General features: G+C 58.5%; 3 protein-coding genes across 4 annotated transcripts; all 3 read right to left on the bottom strand.

Moving 5' to 3' along the window:
• Positions 1-2,494: 2,494 nt before the first annotated feature.
• On the bottom strand, positions 2,495-3,603 carry LOC135185271 (alpha-2Db adrenergic receptor-like). The gene has a single exon (XM_064161869.1). It carries the CDS (start codon positions 3,601-3,603, stop codon positions 2,569-2,571), a length of 1,035 nt encoding a protein of 344 aa, XP_064017939.1. The 3' UTR covers positions 2,495-2,568.
• Positions 3,604-4,426: 823 nt separating this feature from the next.
• SLC34A1 (solute carrier family 34 member 1) lies at positions 4,427-8,825 on the bottom strand. 2 transcript variants are annotated; one of them, XM_064161309.1, is made up of 13 exons: positions 8,768-8,825; positions 8,467-8,597; positions 8,138-8,320; positions 7,563-7,691; positions 7,344-7,487; positions 7,122-7,233; positions 6,840-7,035; positions 6,520-6,615; positions 6,304-6,403; positions 5,896-6,063; positions 5,456-5,572; positions 5,179-5,303; positions 4,427-5,074 (listed from the first exon to the last, which is right to left on the bottom strand). In XM_064161309.1, exons 2-13 carry the CDS (start codon positions 8,567-8,569, stop codon positions 4,520-4,522), a joined length of 2,028 nt encoding a protein of 675 aa, XP_064017379.1. In that variant the 5' UTR covers positions 8,570-8,597; positions 8,768-8,825; the 3' UTR covers positions 4,427-4,519. The 2 variants fall into 2 exon arrangements, with proteins under 2 accessions (XP_064017379.1, XP_064017378.1); XM_064161308.1 differs by having other exon boundaries at positions 8,467-8,583; positions 8,768-8,821.
• A 1,536-nt stretch (positions 8,826-10,361) lies between these two features.
• RGS14 (regulator of G protein signaling 14) lies at positions 10,362-18,131 on the bottom strand. Its single transcript, XM_064161858.1, has 15 exons — positions 17,942-18,131; positions 16,425-16,446; positions 15,146-15,300; positions 14,946-15,038; positions 14,571-14,714; positions 14,254-14,403; positions 13,983-14,103; positions 13,773-13,897; positions 13,493-13,696; positions 13,314-13,390; positions 13,017-13,143; positions 12,673-12,754; positions 12,424-12,482; positions 12,105-12,219; positions 10,362-11,912 (listed from the first exon to the last, which is right to left on the bottom strand). Exons 1-15 carry the CDS (start codon positions 17,984-17,986, stop codon positions 11,677-11,679), a joined length of 1,755 nt encoding a protein of 584 aa, XP_064017928.1. The 5' UTR covers positions 17,987-18,131; the 3' UTR covers positions 10,362-11,676.
• Positions 18,132-18,538: the final 407 nt, after the last annotated feature.

Genomic DNA, 18,538 nt, shown 5'->3' with positions numbered 1-18,538 from the left:
ACTGTGGTCTGCTGTGCCCCTCAGCATTAGCTGGAGATCAGGTGTCACATCTTTTGGTTACAAATGGCAATAATGAGGAGGAAAAGGGTGATTTGCCCTGCCCTATCCCAGAGGTGAACTCCTCTGTCACTTTGCTGTGAGGAATGAGCTCACACTGTGAGCTTTCTTCTTTTAGACCTGCTTTCCTTTTAAGGGCGGCACATACTTATTTTGAGCTTCAAATGCGATGACTTTGTATCCGTGCATTTTGCATGCTTAACCCTTAGGTTGCTACTTTCTGCTTCCTTCCATCTGGTGTTTTGCAGTACCATTCCCACCACTACCAAGAATCAGCCATGGCGTGCTGCTAGAGCAGCACAAGTGTCTAGAGAGGTCCTGGTGTACCCACCAGAGCTGGAGGCAGCCCAAGTGGTGTAATTAGGACCCTGCTTTTTAGCTCTGCAGATGAGATGTGTCTGGAGATGGAGGGCTCCAAACCCAAGCCTGTCAGGGCAGTAATGCACAATAATTGGAAAAACAGCCTGAAAATGCGGGATGCAATTCCAGCCTGATAAGAGCAGGTGCTGTAGCTGGGCAGGAGTAATCAGCATTTTGAGAGGAACACCTTTCCTGGCTGTACTGGGGCCACAAACTGTGTGGGGGTAAGGGTCACGCTGTGGTAGATTAAATGGACTTTGTACAAACTTGGAATGGAAGAGGCTGCTGCAGAGGGTCAGAGTGACCTGCCTGACCCATCTGCTGCAGGCAGGATGATGTGCTGGGTTGTGATGCAGTGGAAGATGCTTGGTGAGGGAACTCTCCTTAGAGCACCCCAGTAGTGCCTGCTAGGCACTCCCAGACTCCATCCAACCATCAGAATTCAATGTCTGGGACATCAGCTTCGAGCTTGCTTGCAGGGGTCAGATGTTGCCTCAATGCTAGCACAAGCTGGCTGTGCTGGCAGCTCCTTGCCAAAGCAGGAAGGTCCCTGCATACTTGCTCTCCAGCCAATTCCCAACCTTCCTTGTCCAGCAGCATCACGAAGTTCTGCACTTGTGCCCAGGAAATTATTTGGCCCCTGATTTGCCCCAGTGGTGCCCAGCAAGGGTGAGGGCAACATGCACAAGGTTCACAAGCTGGCACACTGTAGGGCCCCAGGGTGCCGCACATGATGCTAGTGCCCATTGGGAAGAGCTCTTCTCCCAGAGCAAGCTGCTCTGGCCAATTCCTCACCAGGCACTGTCACGTCTGGGTATTTTTAGAAACAAAGTGCTGTTTAATTGTGAAAAGGCAAAAGGCACCATGGGAGGGGAAGCTGGGCAGCAGTGATAGACCAGCTCCTTCCGCAGATGGTGCCACAGTGGCTTCAACCACTGGGGCCAGCCACCTCCGGAGGGCTCAGTGCTGGGCCCCATCCTGGCACAATTCCACTGAGAGCCTCTGCCAGCCCCAAAGCTTATGCCATCCGCCTCCACATGCAGGGTCAGCAGGCACAGGAGATGGCCCAAGAATCCTCACTGCTGCAAGTACTTCCATCCCTTCCAGACACCAGACCCCATGACCAAGCTATACTCATCCCAGCAGGGGCTGGCAGGAACTCAGTGTTTCTTGGGCTCCAGATCCCAGACACCAGCAGTTGTTTTTAGCTGAGTGAAAGTCCAATGTTCAGAGAGTTTTTACTTTGAACATCAAAGCTGGAGAAACAGAGCAGCCCCTGACCCCTGGTTGTCTGTGTGGAGTGGGTAACAGAGCTGAGCAGGATGGGTGCCAGCTGGCTGCTGCCTTCGGGGGGGAACGTGGCTGCTCTTATGGCCCCTTGCACCTTGGGTTGTGCTGGAGTCTGTTCCCATGTGATTCTATCTCCCACACTCTCCTAAGTCTTTGTGGCTCTGAGATATCGTTCATTCTTCAGCAAGATCCCAGTGATGCCCCTAAGCAGGATGTGGAGTGTCCCAGCCTGGCTCTGCATCCCTCACAACCTACTGTGGGGTATGTATGTGTCTGTCCTCAGAGCCCTCAGGGCATGGCACAGCTGTGTGCTAATGGGCAGCCGGAAGGGAACAGCCTGAACAGAGAGGCACAGGGTTTGCACCAGGCCAGCTCAGCCTGGTGACACTGATACAGGGTCCGTCCCCTGCATTACAGAATACTAGGGTCATGTGCACACAGAGGAGCTGGGCTTGGCCTGGTGGCAGACAGGACTGCTGCTTGCTGAAACTGTCATAGCAAGATGTCACCATGACACAAAGGGGCCAGGTGGGATGACCTGGGTGATAACAGATGCCAGTGATGGGTGCCACTTGATGGCTTCCAGGTGGCAGACACCAGCCTCGGGCATGAGATTTGGCCTCATTTTATTCAACCCTGCATTTCCAAAAATACCTCAAGATAGACACTGGCAGGGCAGTCTGGAGTCTATGGCACAACTGGAAGCTGCAGGTCCAAGGATGACGACAGCATGAGCAGCTCCTTGAGATGTGGTGATGGAGGTGTGGTTGGACATCTCCTGCAGCTCTGGGATCAGCTGCAGCACCATGTTGAACTTGTAGCTGAGCTTGAAGCCATGTGCCCCAAGTCCCAGCAGGGTTCCTAGGCACAGTGCTGGCAGGGGCTGGTGAGGAGCCGGTGAAAGGCGTTGCGAAAGTCCCGGTTGAAGAGGGTGTAGATGAGTGGGTTGAGGCTGCTGTTGCAGTAGCCTATCCAGAAGAAGAAACTGAAGAGCGGCTTGGAGACCTGGCAGCCTTCCCCACAGACAGCCCCCAGGCTGTAGGTGAAGAAGAAAGGGAACCAGCACAGCACGAAGGCCCCCATCACCACGGCCAGCACGATGGTGAAGCGACGTTCCTGTGCCCGTACCAGCCGACGACGACACAGCAACATACTCTGGTGCTGGCTTTGCCGCCGCCAGCCCAGCATCCCAACCCTTAACCCCTTCTCACTGGCGCCAGTGCTGGCAGGGTGCAGGGCACGGGCAGCCAGGAGGGCTGCTGTCCGCTGGGCAGTCAGGTGGTAAATGCGGCAGTAGACGGCAACCATGATGAGGCATGGAGCAAAGAAGGAGGCGATGCAGGAGGCCAGCACGTACCAGGTTTCCTGGCTCAGCTGGCATTCCCAGCTCCTTGGATGGGCCCACAGGAGTGGTGGCAGTGCCACCAGGGCTGCTGCTGCCCAGACTGCCCCAATCATCCCCTTCACCCGTCTGGGGCTGCGGCGCAGGTTGAGCCGGGCCGCCCGGGTGACAGCCCAGTAGCGGTCGAGGCTGATGGCACAGAGGTGCCCGATGGAAGCAGTGCAGAGCAGCACATCCAGTGCCAGGTACAGGCTACACCACAGACCACCAAAATACCAGTAGCCCATCACCTCATTGGCCAATGAGAAGGGCAGGACAAGGATGGCCACGAGGATATCTGCTGAGGCCAGGGACACCAGGAAGAGGTTTTGTGGGGCCCTCAAAGCCTGGCTGGTGGAAATGGCCATCACCACCAGCACATTGCCCACCACTGTGGCCAGCAGAATGGCCAGGGCGGCCAACAGGATGAGGCCTGTAGCCACAGGTGAGTGTGGGATGCTGCCAGCGCCACTGGTGTTACTGGAGGTGTTGGGGAGGGTAGTGGCTGCTTCCATGCTGGCCCAGAACCGTGAGTGGATGAAGTCCCATGGGGCTGCCCCCTAGCATGCATGCCCTGCTCACCGACTCCACTGCATCTTGTCACGTAGCCCTGGCATTGCTGAGTCCCTGGGGAGTTGTCCTGGCTGCCACTGTTCCTGTACTGACCTGGTCAGCAGCAATGTGGAGGCTGTCCTGGCTTGGTGGCTGACCAGCCAGGCAGTACCAGGAGCCCCAGAGCAGCTCCCACAGCAGCCCCACTGACTCTGCTGGTCCCAGCCCCGGAGGAGGGCGGGCGGGAAGGAGGGAGGGACTGGCGGGCTGATATCACTGGCAGGAGCCCAAGCATCTGTGGGCAGTGAGAAAGTTGCTATTGCCAGCACTTAAAGGGCTCCTGACAGGGTGATGTGTTGGGTGGGTTCCTGTCATGAGTGTAGACGTATCCAACAAGTTTGAGACACTGCCTGTTTGTGCTGAGTCAGCATCCCAGCCTGGCAGCACCTCGCAGCAGCCTGTGCTCACCAACACATTGCCACGGCACACAGCGGTGTGGAATGAACCCCACTGGCTCAGCCCTCTGGGCATGAGGTAGATGGAAGAAGATGCTGCCTGCAGCACTTCAGTACAGGCTGATTGCAAACCACAGACACAGGGCTTAGCTGTGGCATTGCCAATGTGTGACCTCGTGGCACCAGCTGTGTATTTGGTGCATGCCCCGCACAGGGCACCTGTATGGGGCCAGGCTGTGCAGGGGTGGTGTGTGGACACGGGCAGATGGTGGGTGCCAGGCAATTGCAGCATTTGCAGAGGCAGGAGCCTCTGTGAAGTGACAAACCTAGGTTGCAGGCACTCAGCCTTTATTAGACACCGGCTGAATGGGGACAGCAGACACGGGGTGACCATGGGAGCGATGGCCCAGATATCTAGTGCCAGCTAGAGGCGGGTGGCACTGTGCAGGGGCAGGCGAGGGGAGCCCACATGAACAGTGGGGCTGGACACTTCCTCGATATAGGAGAGTGCAGGGTTGTCCAGCCCCAGCCTGGTCTTGTCACGGGGAGGACCTTCACGCTCCTCCCAGCCCTCGGGGCTGCGGCAGCGGTCGGTACAGCAGAGGGTGGCCCGGGTGATGAGCCGGTCCAGGGGCTGCAGTGAGTGCATCCAGGCAGGGAGGAAGTCCCAGGTCTGCAGCCACTTGGGCAAGCGGCCAGGGCTGCGTGCCTGCAGTGCGTTCACCAGCCCCACAAAGAAGAAGAGGCTGAGGAAGGGTGCTCCCACCCCCACCAGTGCCTGCCAGCCCGCCATGGAGATGCCAAAGATGAGGGAAGGCAGCAGGAGGAAGCAGATGATGAGGTACAGCACAGCAAACCAGCGATACTTGGCTGTGCGCTCGCCCAGTGCCTTGGCCATGCGGATGGGCAGGCGGGTGAAGGGCAGTGGGTACCACAGCAGGATACCGGAGATGTTGAAGAAGAAGTGGCAGAGGGCAATCTGCAGGGATAATATCCCTGTCAGACCAGGCACATAGGCATTCCCTCAGCCCTGCTTTGCCCACTGCACCCTGCCAGTCTGGCCATGGACTAGGCTGTCTGTACCTGGAAGGAGCTGGCTAGCTTGTCCCCTGGACTGGCCAGTGCAGCCAGGATGGCAGTGGTAGTTGTGCCGATGTTGGAGCCCAGGGTCAGTGGGTAGGCACGTTCAATGCTGATCACCCCCAGTCCTGCAAGAGAGGCATCACATCCCACTCTATCCCATTCTCCCCATCACTGCTACCCCTGTGCTCTTCCAAGGAGGCATAACTCCAAACACACCTCTGAGCACCCTAGCACCCACTAAACATCATAATGGGATGCAGACACGGATGAAACTCACCAATCAGCGGTGTGATGGCTGAGGTGAAGACAGAGCTGCTCTGCACCACAAAGGTCATCCCAGCACCCACCACCATGGCAAAGTATCCAGTGAGCCAACTGAGTGGGTGTGGGAGGTCTGCCACGGCATGGCCACAGGCACAAGCATGGACACAAACATGGACACATTAGATGGGAGCAGTCCATAGTGCTGGGGAGGGGTTTGTGGGGTGAGGCTCTGGGTATGGAGTCAGGTTGTAGGTATGGGACCTGGCTGGTGGCCAGGATGGCCAGGGAAAGAGGACATCAGGAGAACGTGACAGCTGTAAGTTGAATGAGAGTAAGGGACAGGCAGTGGGTATGGGGGTCTAGGCAGGGATGGGAATTAGAGACAGTCAGGGGATGGGCAGGTAGGGATGAGGATGAGTGACCATGTGGCAAACAGGGTCCCATCCCACTCACCAGTGTTGATGACCTTCTGGATGGCTTTGGCCACCTGCCCCTTGAGCAGTGAGTTGAGGAGTTTGACCAGGAGGATGAGGCAGGTGCAGAGCACGATGAGGGACCCAGCCAGCAGCACCAGCCCCACAGCCAGGTCAGGCAGCGGTGTGTCGGTGAAGAGATGCTCGCCTGCCCCACAGCATGGCTGGGCGAGGGGCTGAGGCCAGCCTGGCCCCGTTCACAAACCAGCCCCACCCCAAACAGCCCCACACCTGGATTCCAGCACCAACACCTCCCAGTCCTGCCCCACACTGTGATGCCAGTCCCATGCTCTGCACCTCTCCATCCCACACATGGCATCCCAACCCTGCCTGCATCTCCTCAGCTCTGTGTCCCCCAGCCTTGCCCAAGCCCCCTGCACCCACTCACACTTCTGCCTGGTGATGTTGTGGAGGTTCTTGATGCCCTTGGTACTGCAGTGGCCAAGGTCTGTGCAGTTTGGAGGGGACCCAAGCCCCACAGTGACCATCTGCAAGAAGAGGATGAGCTGCAGCTGGCTCCACAGTGTCCTTGGTCAGCCCATGCCTACTACCTACCCTCTGTGGGATCATTTGGTGACCTCAGTAGGGCCATGGACCCCCTCACCTGTGGGGATGTGGGGCCACACCAGACACGGATGAGACTTCGGTTGCGCAGGCTTTCATCCCCAGTTGCAATGCCTGTGATCACTGACTTGTCCAACTGCAACAACACAAGTGTTGGAGAGGTCCCTTGTGGGGTGAGAACATCCACAGCCTGGACACATCTTCACTGAAATGGGGTCACCACTGCCAGCCTGGGGATACTTGAATACAAACACTGTCAAAGGGACACCAGTGCTGGGGACATCACCACTAATGCAGGGGACACCTGTGCCACCACCACCAGCCTGGAGACACCAGCCTGGAGACCATGTGTGAGGATACCTGAATGATTAGCTTGGTGAAGGGCTCAGTGATGATCTTCAGCAGGTCAGGGGCATCCTTCCCACTGCGGATGTTGAAGGTAGCCACGACCAGCTGGGTGACATGGTGCAGGTACCCGCTCACCACCTCCAGAGGCAGCAGAACCAGCACTGATAGCCAGTTGAAGCAGTCGTGCACTGTGGCACCAGCAAAGGCCCTGTGCAGAGGATCCTGTCAGCATGAGGTAGCCCTGGGGAGCAGCCTCCAGTCCCTTGAGTCCTCTCTGCTTCAACCAGCTCTCACCGTTTGAACTCGCTGCGGTCACCAGCCTGCATGAGGGCCACAATGGTGTTGGTGACAGAGGTGCCAATGTTGGAGCCCATGATGATGGGGATGGCAGAGCGCACCTCTAGCACTGGAGACAGAGACATGCACTAGCCCTGTATGATCCAACTCAGGGTGAGCCACATCTGGCCACACTGTCCCCCAGATGCAGATCCCCAGGAGCTCTGCAGGCACACTCACGCCCTGAGGAGACCATACTGACGATGATGGAGGTGGAGGTGGAGGAGCTCTGCACCAACACAGTCACCAAGATGCCCACCACCAGCCCAGCCACTGGGTTGGAAAGGATGGCATTGTCCTTGAAGATGTCCCCAGCCACTTTGCCTGCAAGAGAATGTGAGTGGCAGGTTGCTGGCATGGTGGGTACCACCAGTCATTCAGACATCCCTGCCATCCTACCTCCGGCCAGCTGGAAGGCAGAGCTAAGCACGTCCAGGGAGCACACAAAGAGGTACAGAAACCCAAACATCAGGGGCACCTTGAGAAGGGAGACACAGATGGACTGGACCCTAGCCCAGCACCCCAGCTCTGTGCAAGACAAGAGAGAGTGTTAAATGCCAGCTGCAGCAGGGGCCTGATTCCCTGGACTCCTCTAGCCCTGCAACATCCTGCCATGACCTTGTCAAGATGGGACTTATGTCCCTAGATGTGCCACCATTCCCCAGGTCCCCTCCATCTCCTCCCACTGTGGAGTGTCTTCTGCTCACTGCTCACATTGTCTCTCAGCTCTGCCCTTGGTATCCCAGGGAGCTGTCTGTGTCTGCCTCCATCAGGCAGCCTGCCAGCTGGGGTGCCAGCATGAGGATTAGCACCACTGACAAGCAGGGAGCAATTGCTGCCAGTCCCAGGGCCAAAGGTGAGGTTCTCCTGGCACCCCACAATTCTGGCACCCCCTGACCCCTTGGGTACCTCTGGCAGGTCCCTGGGGTGCTCCCCAACCCGGGTGCTGTGTGCCCACCTCCTGGGGGTCTCACCTGGTTTCTGCAGCTCCTCCAAGCCAAATCGGGGCCCTTGCCAGGGCAGCACATCCAACTCATACCGCTCCCTGCCCTCACCCATGCGCCCTGGGGAGCCGGGGCAGGGGTAGCCATGGTCAGGGCAAGGCACTGCGCTGACAGTGAAGGGGCAGGTGTGGGCACCAGGCAGCCGGTGCAGAGCTGAGGAGAAGGTCATCGGTGTTACAGCCCCATCCTTGCAGAGACCTCCCTGCAGAGGAGGGCCGGGTACCATGTGGGCCAGGGGCTGGCCAGAAGCAGAGCTGGGCCCAGCAGAGTGAGGAAGAGGAAGGGCAGCAGACACCTACCTTGGGGGCTGGGGCAGTAGGCAAACTGGGGCCCGTGCACCACCCTTCCTCCCCGCACCGGGCAGCGGGGCAGGGCCGGGCTCTCTCTTCTGTAGGGCAGCATCACTCCTGTTGAGGCTGGGCAGAGGTGGCTGCGTGTCACCATGGCAGAGCCACAGCTGTGCTGTGCTATTAGCCACTGGCCCCCTGAATCCTTGTGGTGCTGGCACCACTAAGGAGCACCACTCCATCACCCAATGGTCCCCTGGGCGGCAGTCCCGCCACCACTATGCCACCCTAGTGAGTCCAGGACCCTGCTCACCTGAGGCTGGCCAGGCACTCAGGACAGCTTCATGTCTACATGCCACATCCTCGTGTCCCTCTGGCAAAGTGGCTCGTGGGGCACTGTGGCCCTTTATATTCACGTCAAGAGCAAAGTCTAAGGAGTCTCGCATTGCCCCTCGCCTCTGCTCCATGCTCACCTCCTCCCCAGAAATTCCTGCAGTTAATAGGTAACCCCCTGGCAGCCCACATCAGCTGTGGCCATGGGGTGGGATGAGGCACGAGCCCTGGGGTTCAGCTCTGATGGTGCACCCTATTCACTTTCCAAGGCTTGGCATCACCCCTGGGTGAGCAGCAGTCAGTCCAGTGGAGAGCAAAGTGGGGACAGTGCTGGAGCCCAGTGCCCAAAGGGTGATTCCAGAGCAGCCACAGCTCTCCATCATTTGGTGCCAGGTCCTTCATCTCCAGAATGAGAGGAGGAGGATGGCTCAGTGCTGATGCTGTTACAATGTCCCAAACTGGGGATGAGGCCATGCACACATCCATCATCCTTGGAGCCATCTAAGCGTCAGCCATGAGGGGCTTGGCTCTGCCCAAGGCATGCACCATCCTCATCACTGGGTGTTGGTAGTGGGTTATGTCAGCATCAGTACAGGCCCTGTGTCCTGTCACTGGCAGTGATGGTGGCATCTGTTCTGGCCCAGCCCATGTCAGCAGCTCAGCACAGAGCAGCTGGCAGTGCTGTGAGTGCTGCATGGGACAGAAGCCCACATCTTACCAGCATGGGTGATGCCAAGATGGGCAGGAGCAGAGTGACGCCAGCATTGCCATCACCATCTCCTCACCGCTGTTTATCATTACCTGCTGTTCATGCACCTCCAGCCAAGTTTCTGTCCACCCACAAGGTGCCTGGGCATCTGCCCAGGGGAGAGACAGGGGCCAAAGGCCTCTCCAGCCTTACTGCTTGTTGGGAGTTAGCATGGAGGGGACATGTGGCCACCATATTCCCAAGCCTCTGAGATTGAGTGCTTCCAGGACCCAACACCATGGACAAGCCATCTGCTGTTGTATGTAGGGAGAAAGGGAGATCCCTTGGGTACCCCAGGGTGCTTGAAGACAATGTGAGGGCATCCCTGCCACAGCTAGATCATTACTGAGCTTCCTCTGAGCCACAACCAATGGAGCTGAATGCCCAGGAGGTACCACAGCAGACGATACGTCCTGGGGACTCTTCTGGCCAGAAGGTACCAACAGACTGCTGTGCCAGGCTGTGGCGGGCAGAAGGCTGGTGTCCGCATTTGCCCCATGCCTGGAGGCTCTTGGACAGCTGCCCTCACAATCATTAACCCAGTGAGGCCCTGGCAGCCCCAGCTATCACTCATTGACAGAGTCAGGGCTGAAGTCCTTGGCCGTGCTGGCCTTGCAGCTTCTCCTACACCATCATCAGTGCCGGGAAAACAAGCTCTTGGCACTGCTCCTTGCTGTCAGTCAGGATGGCACTGGAGCTGAGGACTGGCTCCAGCCCTGTCTTGGCCTCAGAGGTGCTCTTCAGTGTATGAAGGTGCTGGGGGGAACACTGCTGCCAGGAAAATCACCCTCTGGCCTTGGTGGCAGAGAAAGGAGAGGGACATGCATCCAGGCAATGCTCTTTATTTCCCCAAGTTTCACACCACGAACAGGACTTTGCAGCACCACAGAGACACATGAGAGCTCTGACTGGGGCTGTAGGGCTGCAGCTGGCTGTGGCAGCGTGGGGCTGGGTGGCCATGCCCCTTGTCCCTGGGCAAACCCCAGGGCAGTGGTGATGCAGAAGTGACCCAGGACACAGCCAGGAAGGGCTACAGCACATACGGATGATGGAAGGATCTCCTGGCTGCTATCAAGGGTCTGTCTTCATTGCAGAATGGCTCTGGGACCTTTGGGGACATGGGCTGCTGGGGATGGGGACCTGTAGGGCACAGCCAGGTCTGTCAGAGCTAGACTCAAAGTTACAGACTACAGTTGCTGGCAGGGATGTCAGCTTAGGTACACCCTGATAACCACACACTGGGCTGAGATGCTCAGCACCCAAGGTGCTGCATTCCTCTGAAAGCAGCCAGGCCTGACCTCGAGGACTGAACACCTGCAGTCCCATCTGGGCTGAGGCAGGGAATCTAGGGGAATCTGCTCCCAAAGGGTGACTCAGCAGCCGCCCAAGAAGGATCACTCTACAGAGAGAAGGAAGGCTTCTTTGGCACGATGTGCTGGCTCTGCCTCTGACTGCCTGGGGCGGGAACCAGGTGCCCTGCTCCATAGAGGCAGTGCTATTGTGGCAGGATCAGGCCCAGTGCCACTCATACAAGGCAGCCAGTAACAACTTGCTCAGAGCACAAGCTGGCAGGGCCATGCTTACCCTCCCTGGGAAGGGTAGACCACATATCACCAACAGACCAAAGCTGGCCCTCAGCTCCAAACACACATTCTCCTGCCTCTGCCTGCCCACAACATCAGGATTCAGAACTACAGCCTGCCTTGCTATCCCATCCACCCTCTCTATCCTGCACGCTCTTCAGTCAGAAGCATGCATTCCTCACCTCAGCAGTCAGTGGGACTGTGCCAGCCTGGCCCAGGCAGGATTTGTTGGGCAGAGAGCTCTGCTGCAAGCAGAGTAAGCAGAGGCACTGGGCAGGACAGTGCCAGGCATGTGCGGGATGCTGCAAAGTGCTTTGCAACGAGAGTTCAAACTATGTACAGGATGCCCTTGATGTGCACTGGGATGTGACCCCACCAAGGGGCACAGCAGCTGCTCAACCACTCACAGTGACACGACACGACAGTTTGGGAAAGGACGTGGACGAATCTGCGGTCCAGGCAGTGTTGGCAGTGCAGGGCAAGGGCTGTTTGGGCCCTGTGTTGAACTCTGGCATGGCCTGGGGGTACCACGCTCAGGGTACCGATGTGCAGCAAGACTCATCGGAGCTCGTGATCGACTGGAGGCTGAGCTGGTGTGGGCTCTGTAGGCTGAGGATGGCGATTTCCCTCAGAGCCTGGGTGAGAGGCATGGGACTGATCTGAGCTCTCGCAGGTGCTGTCAGCCTGCTCAGGGAGCTGGAGGAAGTCAGGCAGGACTAGGTCCTCCTTGGAGAGCAGTCCACGCTGGTCATTGGCCCGGCAGCTCTGGGCACGGTTCAGCAGCTCCACCAGCCCTGGAGGAAATGCAGGTCATGCACCAGAGCCCAGCATTTGGGCTCCTGTCCTAGCACACCTCCACCCGACGTGACCCTGAACATGTCCCAGGCTCAGCACCTTCACCCTTCTCCCTGCACAATGGAGGCGCTGTGACCCTCATCCTATGTGGTGCCCCCACCCTCTCAGGTTTCAGACATGCTAGGTCTCACCTTCCAGGTCATATGTGCGGCGGTTCAGGTTCATGGCAGCTGAAGACCCGGGCCGAGAAGAGGAGGAGGGCATCTCCCACAGCATTCCAGCCTCTGCTCCTGTTGGGCTTCCCTCCTGTGATAAGCAGCCCAGGCCTCAGCAATGGGGCAAGGAGGCATCACTTCCCCAACCCATATTCCAATCACCCTCCTGCAGCCTGGCTCCCACCTTGGCACACACTGCCCAGACCCTCAGCATGTGCCAGTGCTGTAGCAAGGCCACATCTTCCCCACGGGCCATGGCAGCAGCTGACTGGGGGGGGTTGGATCTTGAGCTCACCTCGCTCTGAAGTGGGGATGGAGCAGCTGCAGCCTTGGTGTTTTGTGTCACTCTCATGCCTACAAGGTAAGTGATGCTCAGTACTCCATGCCAGCACCCTGGTCCCAGCATGGCTGGTGACAGGATGGAACTCATCCCAAGGAGCAGAAACCATGAGCAGCAGAAAGCAGGCTGCTTTCTGAGCCTTTTGAGAACACTGTGTGTGCATGGCTTGGCAGAGGACATGGCTTGACAGGGAAGAGACTTTACCTGCCGGCATTTCCAGGACAAGTTTCTGAGCAGCCACTGTGCTGACCAGCTTCTCCAGGTCCAGAGTGGCCGTCTCGCCTTGCTGCAATGGGAAGAGCCAGCTAGCGTCACACTCACTGCAGCATGGCAAAGGCAGCCAGGCTGGGGACCCCCAGCCAGACCCTGCCAAGTGCAGAGCCCACAGCAGAGAGCATAGCCTGCCTCAAACACCAGTGACTCTCCATGAGCCCACAGGCTTCCCCCAGCATGGGCCACTGCTCCCCACCACCTGGTCGTTCCCAGCAACCCCTGGCCCAAGCCCCAAAGGCCGTGGGGGCCATATCCACTGAGGAGTGAGTCCTCACCCGCCGCAGCAGCACCAGCTCCGTGCTCATGCCATACTTCCCCAGCACAGGCTGCAGCGCTTCCCGGATGCACTTGGTTGACTTCGCTGTGATGCGAATGGTCTTATGGAGGGAGGAGATTTCCAGGCTGCAGTGGGGAGGAGGAGAGGCTGTTGGCAAGCAAGCATGGACAGGCAGGGGCAGAGCTGGGTGTTCAGGACTGCCTAGGGGGTTGGGTGTTGAGCACTGTGGGTGGCCATGTTTGAATTGGACCGGACACACGTGGGTGACAGCATCAGTCCCAAAGCTCTTACTCACTCAAAGCTTATCCTATTCTCCAGCTTCACCTCCTGGTCTGCCAACACAGAGCACTCCTGGTCCAGCACCAGTGCTTTCTGCAAGAGCAAACCATTAGCAGAGAGCAAGCAGAGAACCACAGCTCTCAGCCTGGGGATGGTCCGGCTGGCAGGATCCTTCTCACCTCCTGCCTGCCCTACCTGCTCATTCCCCACCAGGTAGACCTTGATGTCAGGGAGGCTGAAGCCACGCTTCTCACAGATGCCCGCCAGCATGTCACGGATGGAGTGGCCAGGCCGGACAGAGGCCAGCGAGGCTGTGCCATCGGGCAGGTACACACAGCAGTACTTCATGGGCTTGCCTGGCAGCTCTGCCTCACTGCCCCCCAGGCTTTTCCGATGTCCCTGCAGGAAGGATGCTGTGGGGTGAGCCCAGCCAGTGGCAGCACGATGCCATGGGGCCGGTGCAGTGGTGACTCACCTCTGTCCAGGGGCTGGCAGCTGTGCTGGCCGAGGAGAGGAAACCCAGGTCCAGGCTGGCTGAGGAGTTGAGCGAGCCCTGAGACTCCCGCCACAGCATGGCACTCCCACTGCCTTCTCGCCCCTCTAGGACAGACAGAGGGATAGTGGTGGGACCGTGGACACCTTCCAGGTGGCATGCCCTGCCTGCCACATTCAGCACAGCACCTACCTGCCCAGGAGGGCTCCCGACGCTCTCCCTTCCGGAAGGACCGTCGGGGGCTGTGGTTGGCACTGCTGCCTGCTGTCTCCACACCCAGTGGCAGGGATTTGCCCAGCTTCAGCTTCGACTTCTGAGAGGAATGGAGAAGCATCTCAGCATGGGGACATCTGAGGCTGTCCCTTCCATTTCCTTGGTCCCTTGACTGCCTGTCTGTCCTCAGCCTGGGTTTGAACAGTGGGGAAGGGACAGGTCCCCATCATCCCCTTCCCACTCCACTCACCTTGCTGAGGTCAGGTGGAGGGCTGCTGCTGCGGGAGTGGGGACGCAGGTCGGGCAGGGGCTGCCCCTGGCTTTCTGCCCTCAGGCAGGCCTGGTAGAGTGGGGATTTCACAAAGCGTGTGTAGCTGTCAAACTTCATCAGGTTAAAGATCTGCAAAGGGAAGGGGTGTGTGCTTAGGAGCTCTGCCCACCTACAGCTCACTCTGTCCACTGCCCCATGGCATGGTCCCATGGTGACAGCAGCGATGCTGGGTGATATGTGGGGTTGCCCCATGGCCCTCCTTCTGTGGCTGAGAGGAGCATGGGTGCTTCTCCTACCTGGAGCTGCTGGATACGAAACATGTCTGGGGAGGGCGTGGCCAGCATGTCCTCCCCAATCCAGGCCTGCTTGTCGATATTCACAGGACTGACTGAGTGGCTGGAGAGGAACTCGTCATAGATCCGCCGTGCCTCCTGGGCCAACTAAGGAAGCAAGAGGGGCAGGCCATGACCAGGAGCCTCCTCACTGCTACCTTGCAGGGAGCCCCTGGCTCACCCCACAAGAGCCCCCAACCTGCTTGGCCTCCCAGAGCAAGGGTCTGCTAGGACAAGGGAACATACACGCATGACAGCCATCTCCACCTCTGCCCATGTCCCTCCCGCCAGCTGAATGACCCAGGCTCAGCCACACCACCGCTGTGCAGAGGCTGGTACCTGCTGCGTGTCACTGGCTGGGATTTGCTGGAAGCGCTCACATGCCTGCCAGAAGTAGACATTTTCAGCGCTGAACTCCTTCTTGAGGAACTCCTGTAGGGCAGAGAGACCTGCTGGCCTGGCTGGTGCTGTGGCTGTGGGACAGCCAGTTGCCAGTAACAGATGGGAGTCTGGACCAAAGTCTGGGCTGTGGTACTCACAGTGAAGTAGGTGACAGCCACGCGGTCCTGCAGAAGCGTTTCAAAGGATTCTGCCCAGCTGACCACTGTCCCCTGTGTGGAACTGCAGGTGGTCGATGGTCCCGGCAGGCTGTTCACACTGTGGTTGCTGCCATGGATCCTGGAAGCATTTAACTCTGAAAGAAAAATAGGGTCAGTTCTAGCTGTCTGAATTTCCCCCAGTATTGCCAGCAGTCCTCTCTATCTGCAGCAAGTTAATCCACCCCATCTCAATTGGAGCTGGTAAGCCCTCATGTAGGGAGCGAGAGGAGCATCACACTGGCACCCTTCGCAAACTGAATGATGTGCCACAGCTGGCACTTTCTCCACGGTGTGTTACTGTGAGTCCACCTGTGACTCATCTCTCAGGGTAGCAAAGCCCATGTGTGGGGGTAAGGGAAGGGGACACAGGGGGCATACAGCATGAAGTAAATCTCAGAGTATGGGCAGAGGTGGCTGAACCTACCGTCTCCATTCCTCTGCCCCTGACAAGAAACAAACCCAGGGAGAGGAGGGCACAGAAAATGTCATCCTTAGCTCCCCTCTCCTGGGGAAACTCAAGGTTACACTGAATTCAAACGGAGTCCCTCTGTCAAAGAGGCAGAAGCTTCCAGAGGTGACCCCGGCTTTTGAACTGGTTTGCTGGTGAGCAACTGGGAACAGAGGGTCACTTGCAGGTAGGTAAGAGTATGAAAGAAGAGTTCTCCTGGCAAGGTCAGCAGGAGCAGAGGAGGCAGCAGGCTGTTGCTTTGCTAAGCTCCCCACACTTCTGTCTAAAACATGGCATAACTGCACATGCTGCATGTGCAGGTAAGAACACCAACCACTGACAGCCTGCACAAGAAGGATCCTGCAGCAGGGCTGAGAGAGGTGGGTAGGCCATCTGAGATAACTGATGCACAATGAGACAGACGGAGACAGGCTCCCTCAGGGAACCTGAGGCTGGCTGGTATCCAGGTTGTGCTTTCCCTGGGAAACCCCTCAGCTTTCAGCACCCAAGGATGCCAGCTGAGCAGCCAGAAGGGAGGGGCAGGCACAATGGGGCTATGAGGGAGGGATGAGGCTGTATGGTGAGTCCCTGGCAGAGGGCTCAGTCCAGCACTGTGGCAGCCTGGCCATATACCCACCCACGCCACAGCCTGTGCTGACACAGGCTTGGCTATCTGCTGGCTCCCAGCCCCTGTCACCACAGTGGCTATGAGCTTCCCCCTTTCCTGAAGACAATGCAGGCCTCTCATCCCAGAGAAAAGAGCAGCCTTACCTCCATCCGACACAGCTGGGCCCTGCGGGGGTGGAGAGAAGAGAGATGAGAGGGGCCACATAGTGTCTGCCTGCCCGGTGGAGCAGTACCAGGAGGTGGTGTAAGGGCATGCCTAGTCCCAACCGAGAAGCAAGGGACGCTGGCTACCAGCAAACACTGCTTTGATGTTAGCTGTTACTGGAACAGCTGCCCCACGGCTGAGAGAAGACATGATGGTCCCAGCCCAGGGACACTGAGTAGGTGGAGGGATGCTACAAGGGGTGCACAGCTTTTCTCCCACCTCCCACACCCTGGGGCCAGGTCAGTAATTAGGAAAGGGCAGATGCTATCAGATGTAACCCTGCCACCACCACTACCCTAGGAGGAGAGAAGCAACCTCCCCGGCACAGGAAGAGGAGGGGACGAGGGGAGGGAAGGAGAGACAACCACAACCCTTGGCAGGCAAACTGCCTGCTCCCTTCCTTCCTGGGACTTGGAGCTTCTGGAGGTCACATTCCCAAAAACGGAGGCCAGGTCTTACCAGAGCTACCAGTGAAGGACAGAGCAGAGCAGGATTCCCTGCAGCATCCCCTGGGCTGCCCCAGACATGAGCCATGGGGATAAGATACCCCAGGACACACAGCAAGCAAGGAGATGGGCACAGCCTCTGCAGTCAAAGCCCAGCCAAGCACACCCTGCCTGGTGCTGCCTCTCATCACCCACCTGGTGCCACACAGACATGGCTGGCTAGTGTCCTTCACCCTGCCAACCCCAGCTTGTCTTGTACTTCCTGCTTGTTCCCACCCCAGCCCCACTGTCCCACTCCTGCCTGTCCCTGCTAACCCACCCCACATGCCACTGGCATGCTCCTAACTCCAGGCCCACACATCCTAATCCTGCCTGCCCGTTACCCCAGCCCCATATACCTTGCCAGCTCCTTGCTCTTCCCCATCCATCTCTGCTGCCCACACGCACATAGCATCCACATAGCTCAGTCCTGCCTGTGCCACCCAGTTCCATACATACCAGCACTGCTGACTCCTGTTACCCCATGCCCATATGTCACTGCTTGCCTATTACCCCAGTGGTGCCAAACACTTCTACTGAGGTGTCAGCCCCATAAAATCCTTTCTGCTCATTACTCTAGCCCCATATATCCCTGACTGTCTGCTCATTACTCCAGCCCCATACACCAGGGCCTGCCCTAATACTCCTCTACATCTCTCTCTGCTTTGGATGCCAAATCCATCTCCTGGCCTGCAGCCTCATTTCCTCCATCTGTCTGTCATTCGCCTCACACCCTCTGCCTGTCTGTTACTCGGCCCCATACATCCCCCTGCCTGCCCAGTACCCAGCCCCACATCCTCCTGCCAGCCCGCTGCCTGGCCCCATACGTCCCTCTGGCTGCCCTTTATCCATTTCACACCCCTCTGCCTGCTCGGTGTCCGTTCCCGTACATCCCTCTGCCTGCCCATTACCCACGGGCGGGACAGCCCCGGGAGACGGGGACAGGCGCCCCGGGCGTGGTCGGGACTCACCATGCGGCCGTTGTGGACCAGCAGCAGCTTGGCCTTGCCCTGCATGTCTGGCAGCCTCGGCCGAGCGCGCTACCGGCGTGGCCCGCGGCCCCGCAGCATCCCCGGCCGGCGGCGAAGCGCTGCTCTCCCGGCCCGGCCCGGCCCGGCGCTCCGCGGCACTACCGCTTTCGGCTGCCACAGGAAGTGTCGCCATGGGAACTGAGACCGCAGCGGGGGGAGCGGAGCCGCCCTCCTGCCCGGCGCCGCCGCCACCACCAGCCCAGGCACCGCCCCGGTGGGCACCGACTGCAGCTCCGGCCCAGAAGCCGCCGCTACCCCGCCGCATCCTAGTCCTCATCCATGTCTCCATCTGCACCCCCAACCGTGACACCATCCCTATCTGCATCCCTGTTCCCTTCTACATCCTCACGCTGATCCACATCCCTATCCTCATCCACATCCCAGTCCCCATCCCTGCCTCTATCTGCATCCGCATCCGTGACACCATCCCCATCGGTAACCTTGTTCCCACATTCATCTACATGCCCATCCCACCCAGTGCCCATCACCATCATGGCCTGTGCCACCCTGCAGTCCCCACCCCATTTGTTGCCACTC

Source organism: Pogoniulus pusillus, chromosome 22 (assembly GCF_015220805.1).
Source record: "Pogoniulus pusillus isolate bPogPus1 chromosome 22, bPogPus1.pri, whole genome shotgun sequence".
In the NCBI taxonomy this organism is placed as follows: Eukaryota; Metazoa; Chordata; class Aves; order Piciformes; family Lybiidae; genus Pogoniulus; species Pogoniulus pusillus.
The sequence above is the reverse complement of the archived record's forward strand: the minus strand, read 5'-3'. Positions and strand labels throughout refer to the sequence as shown.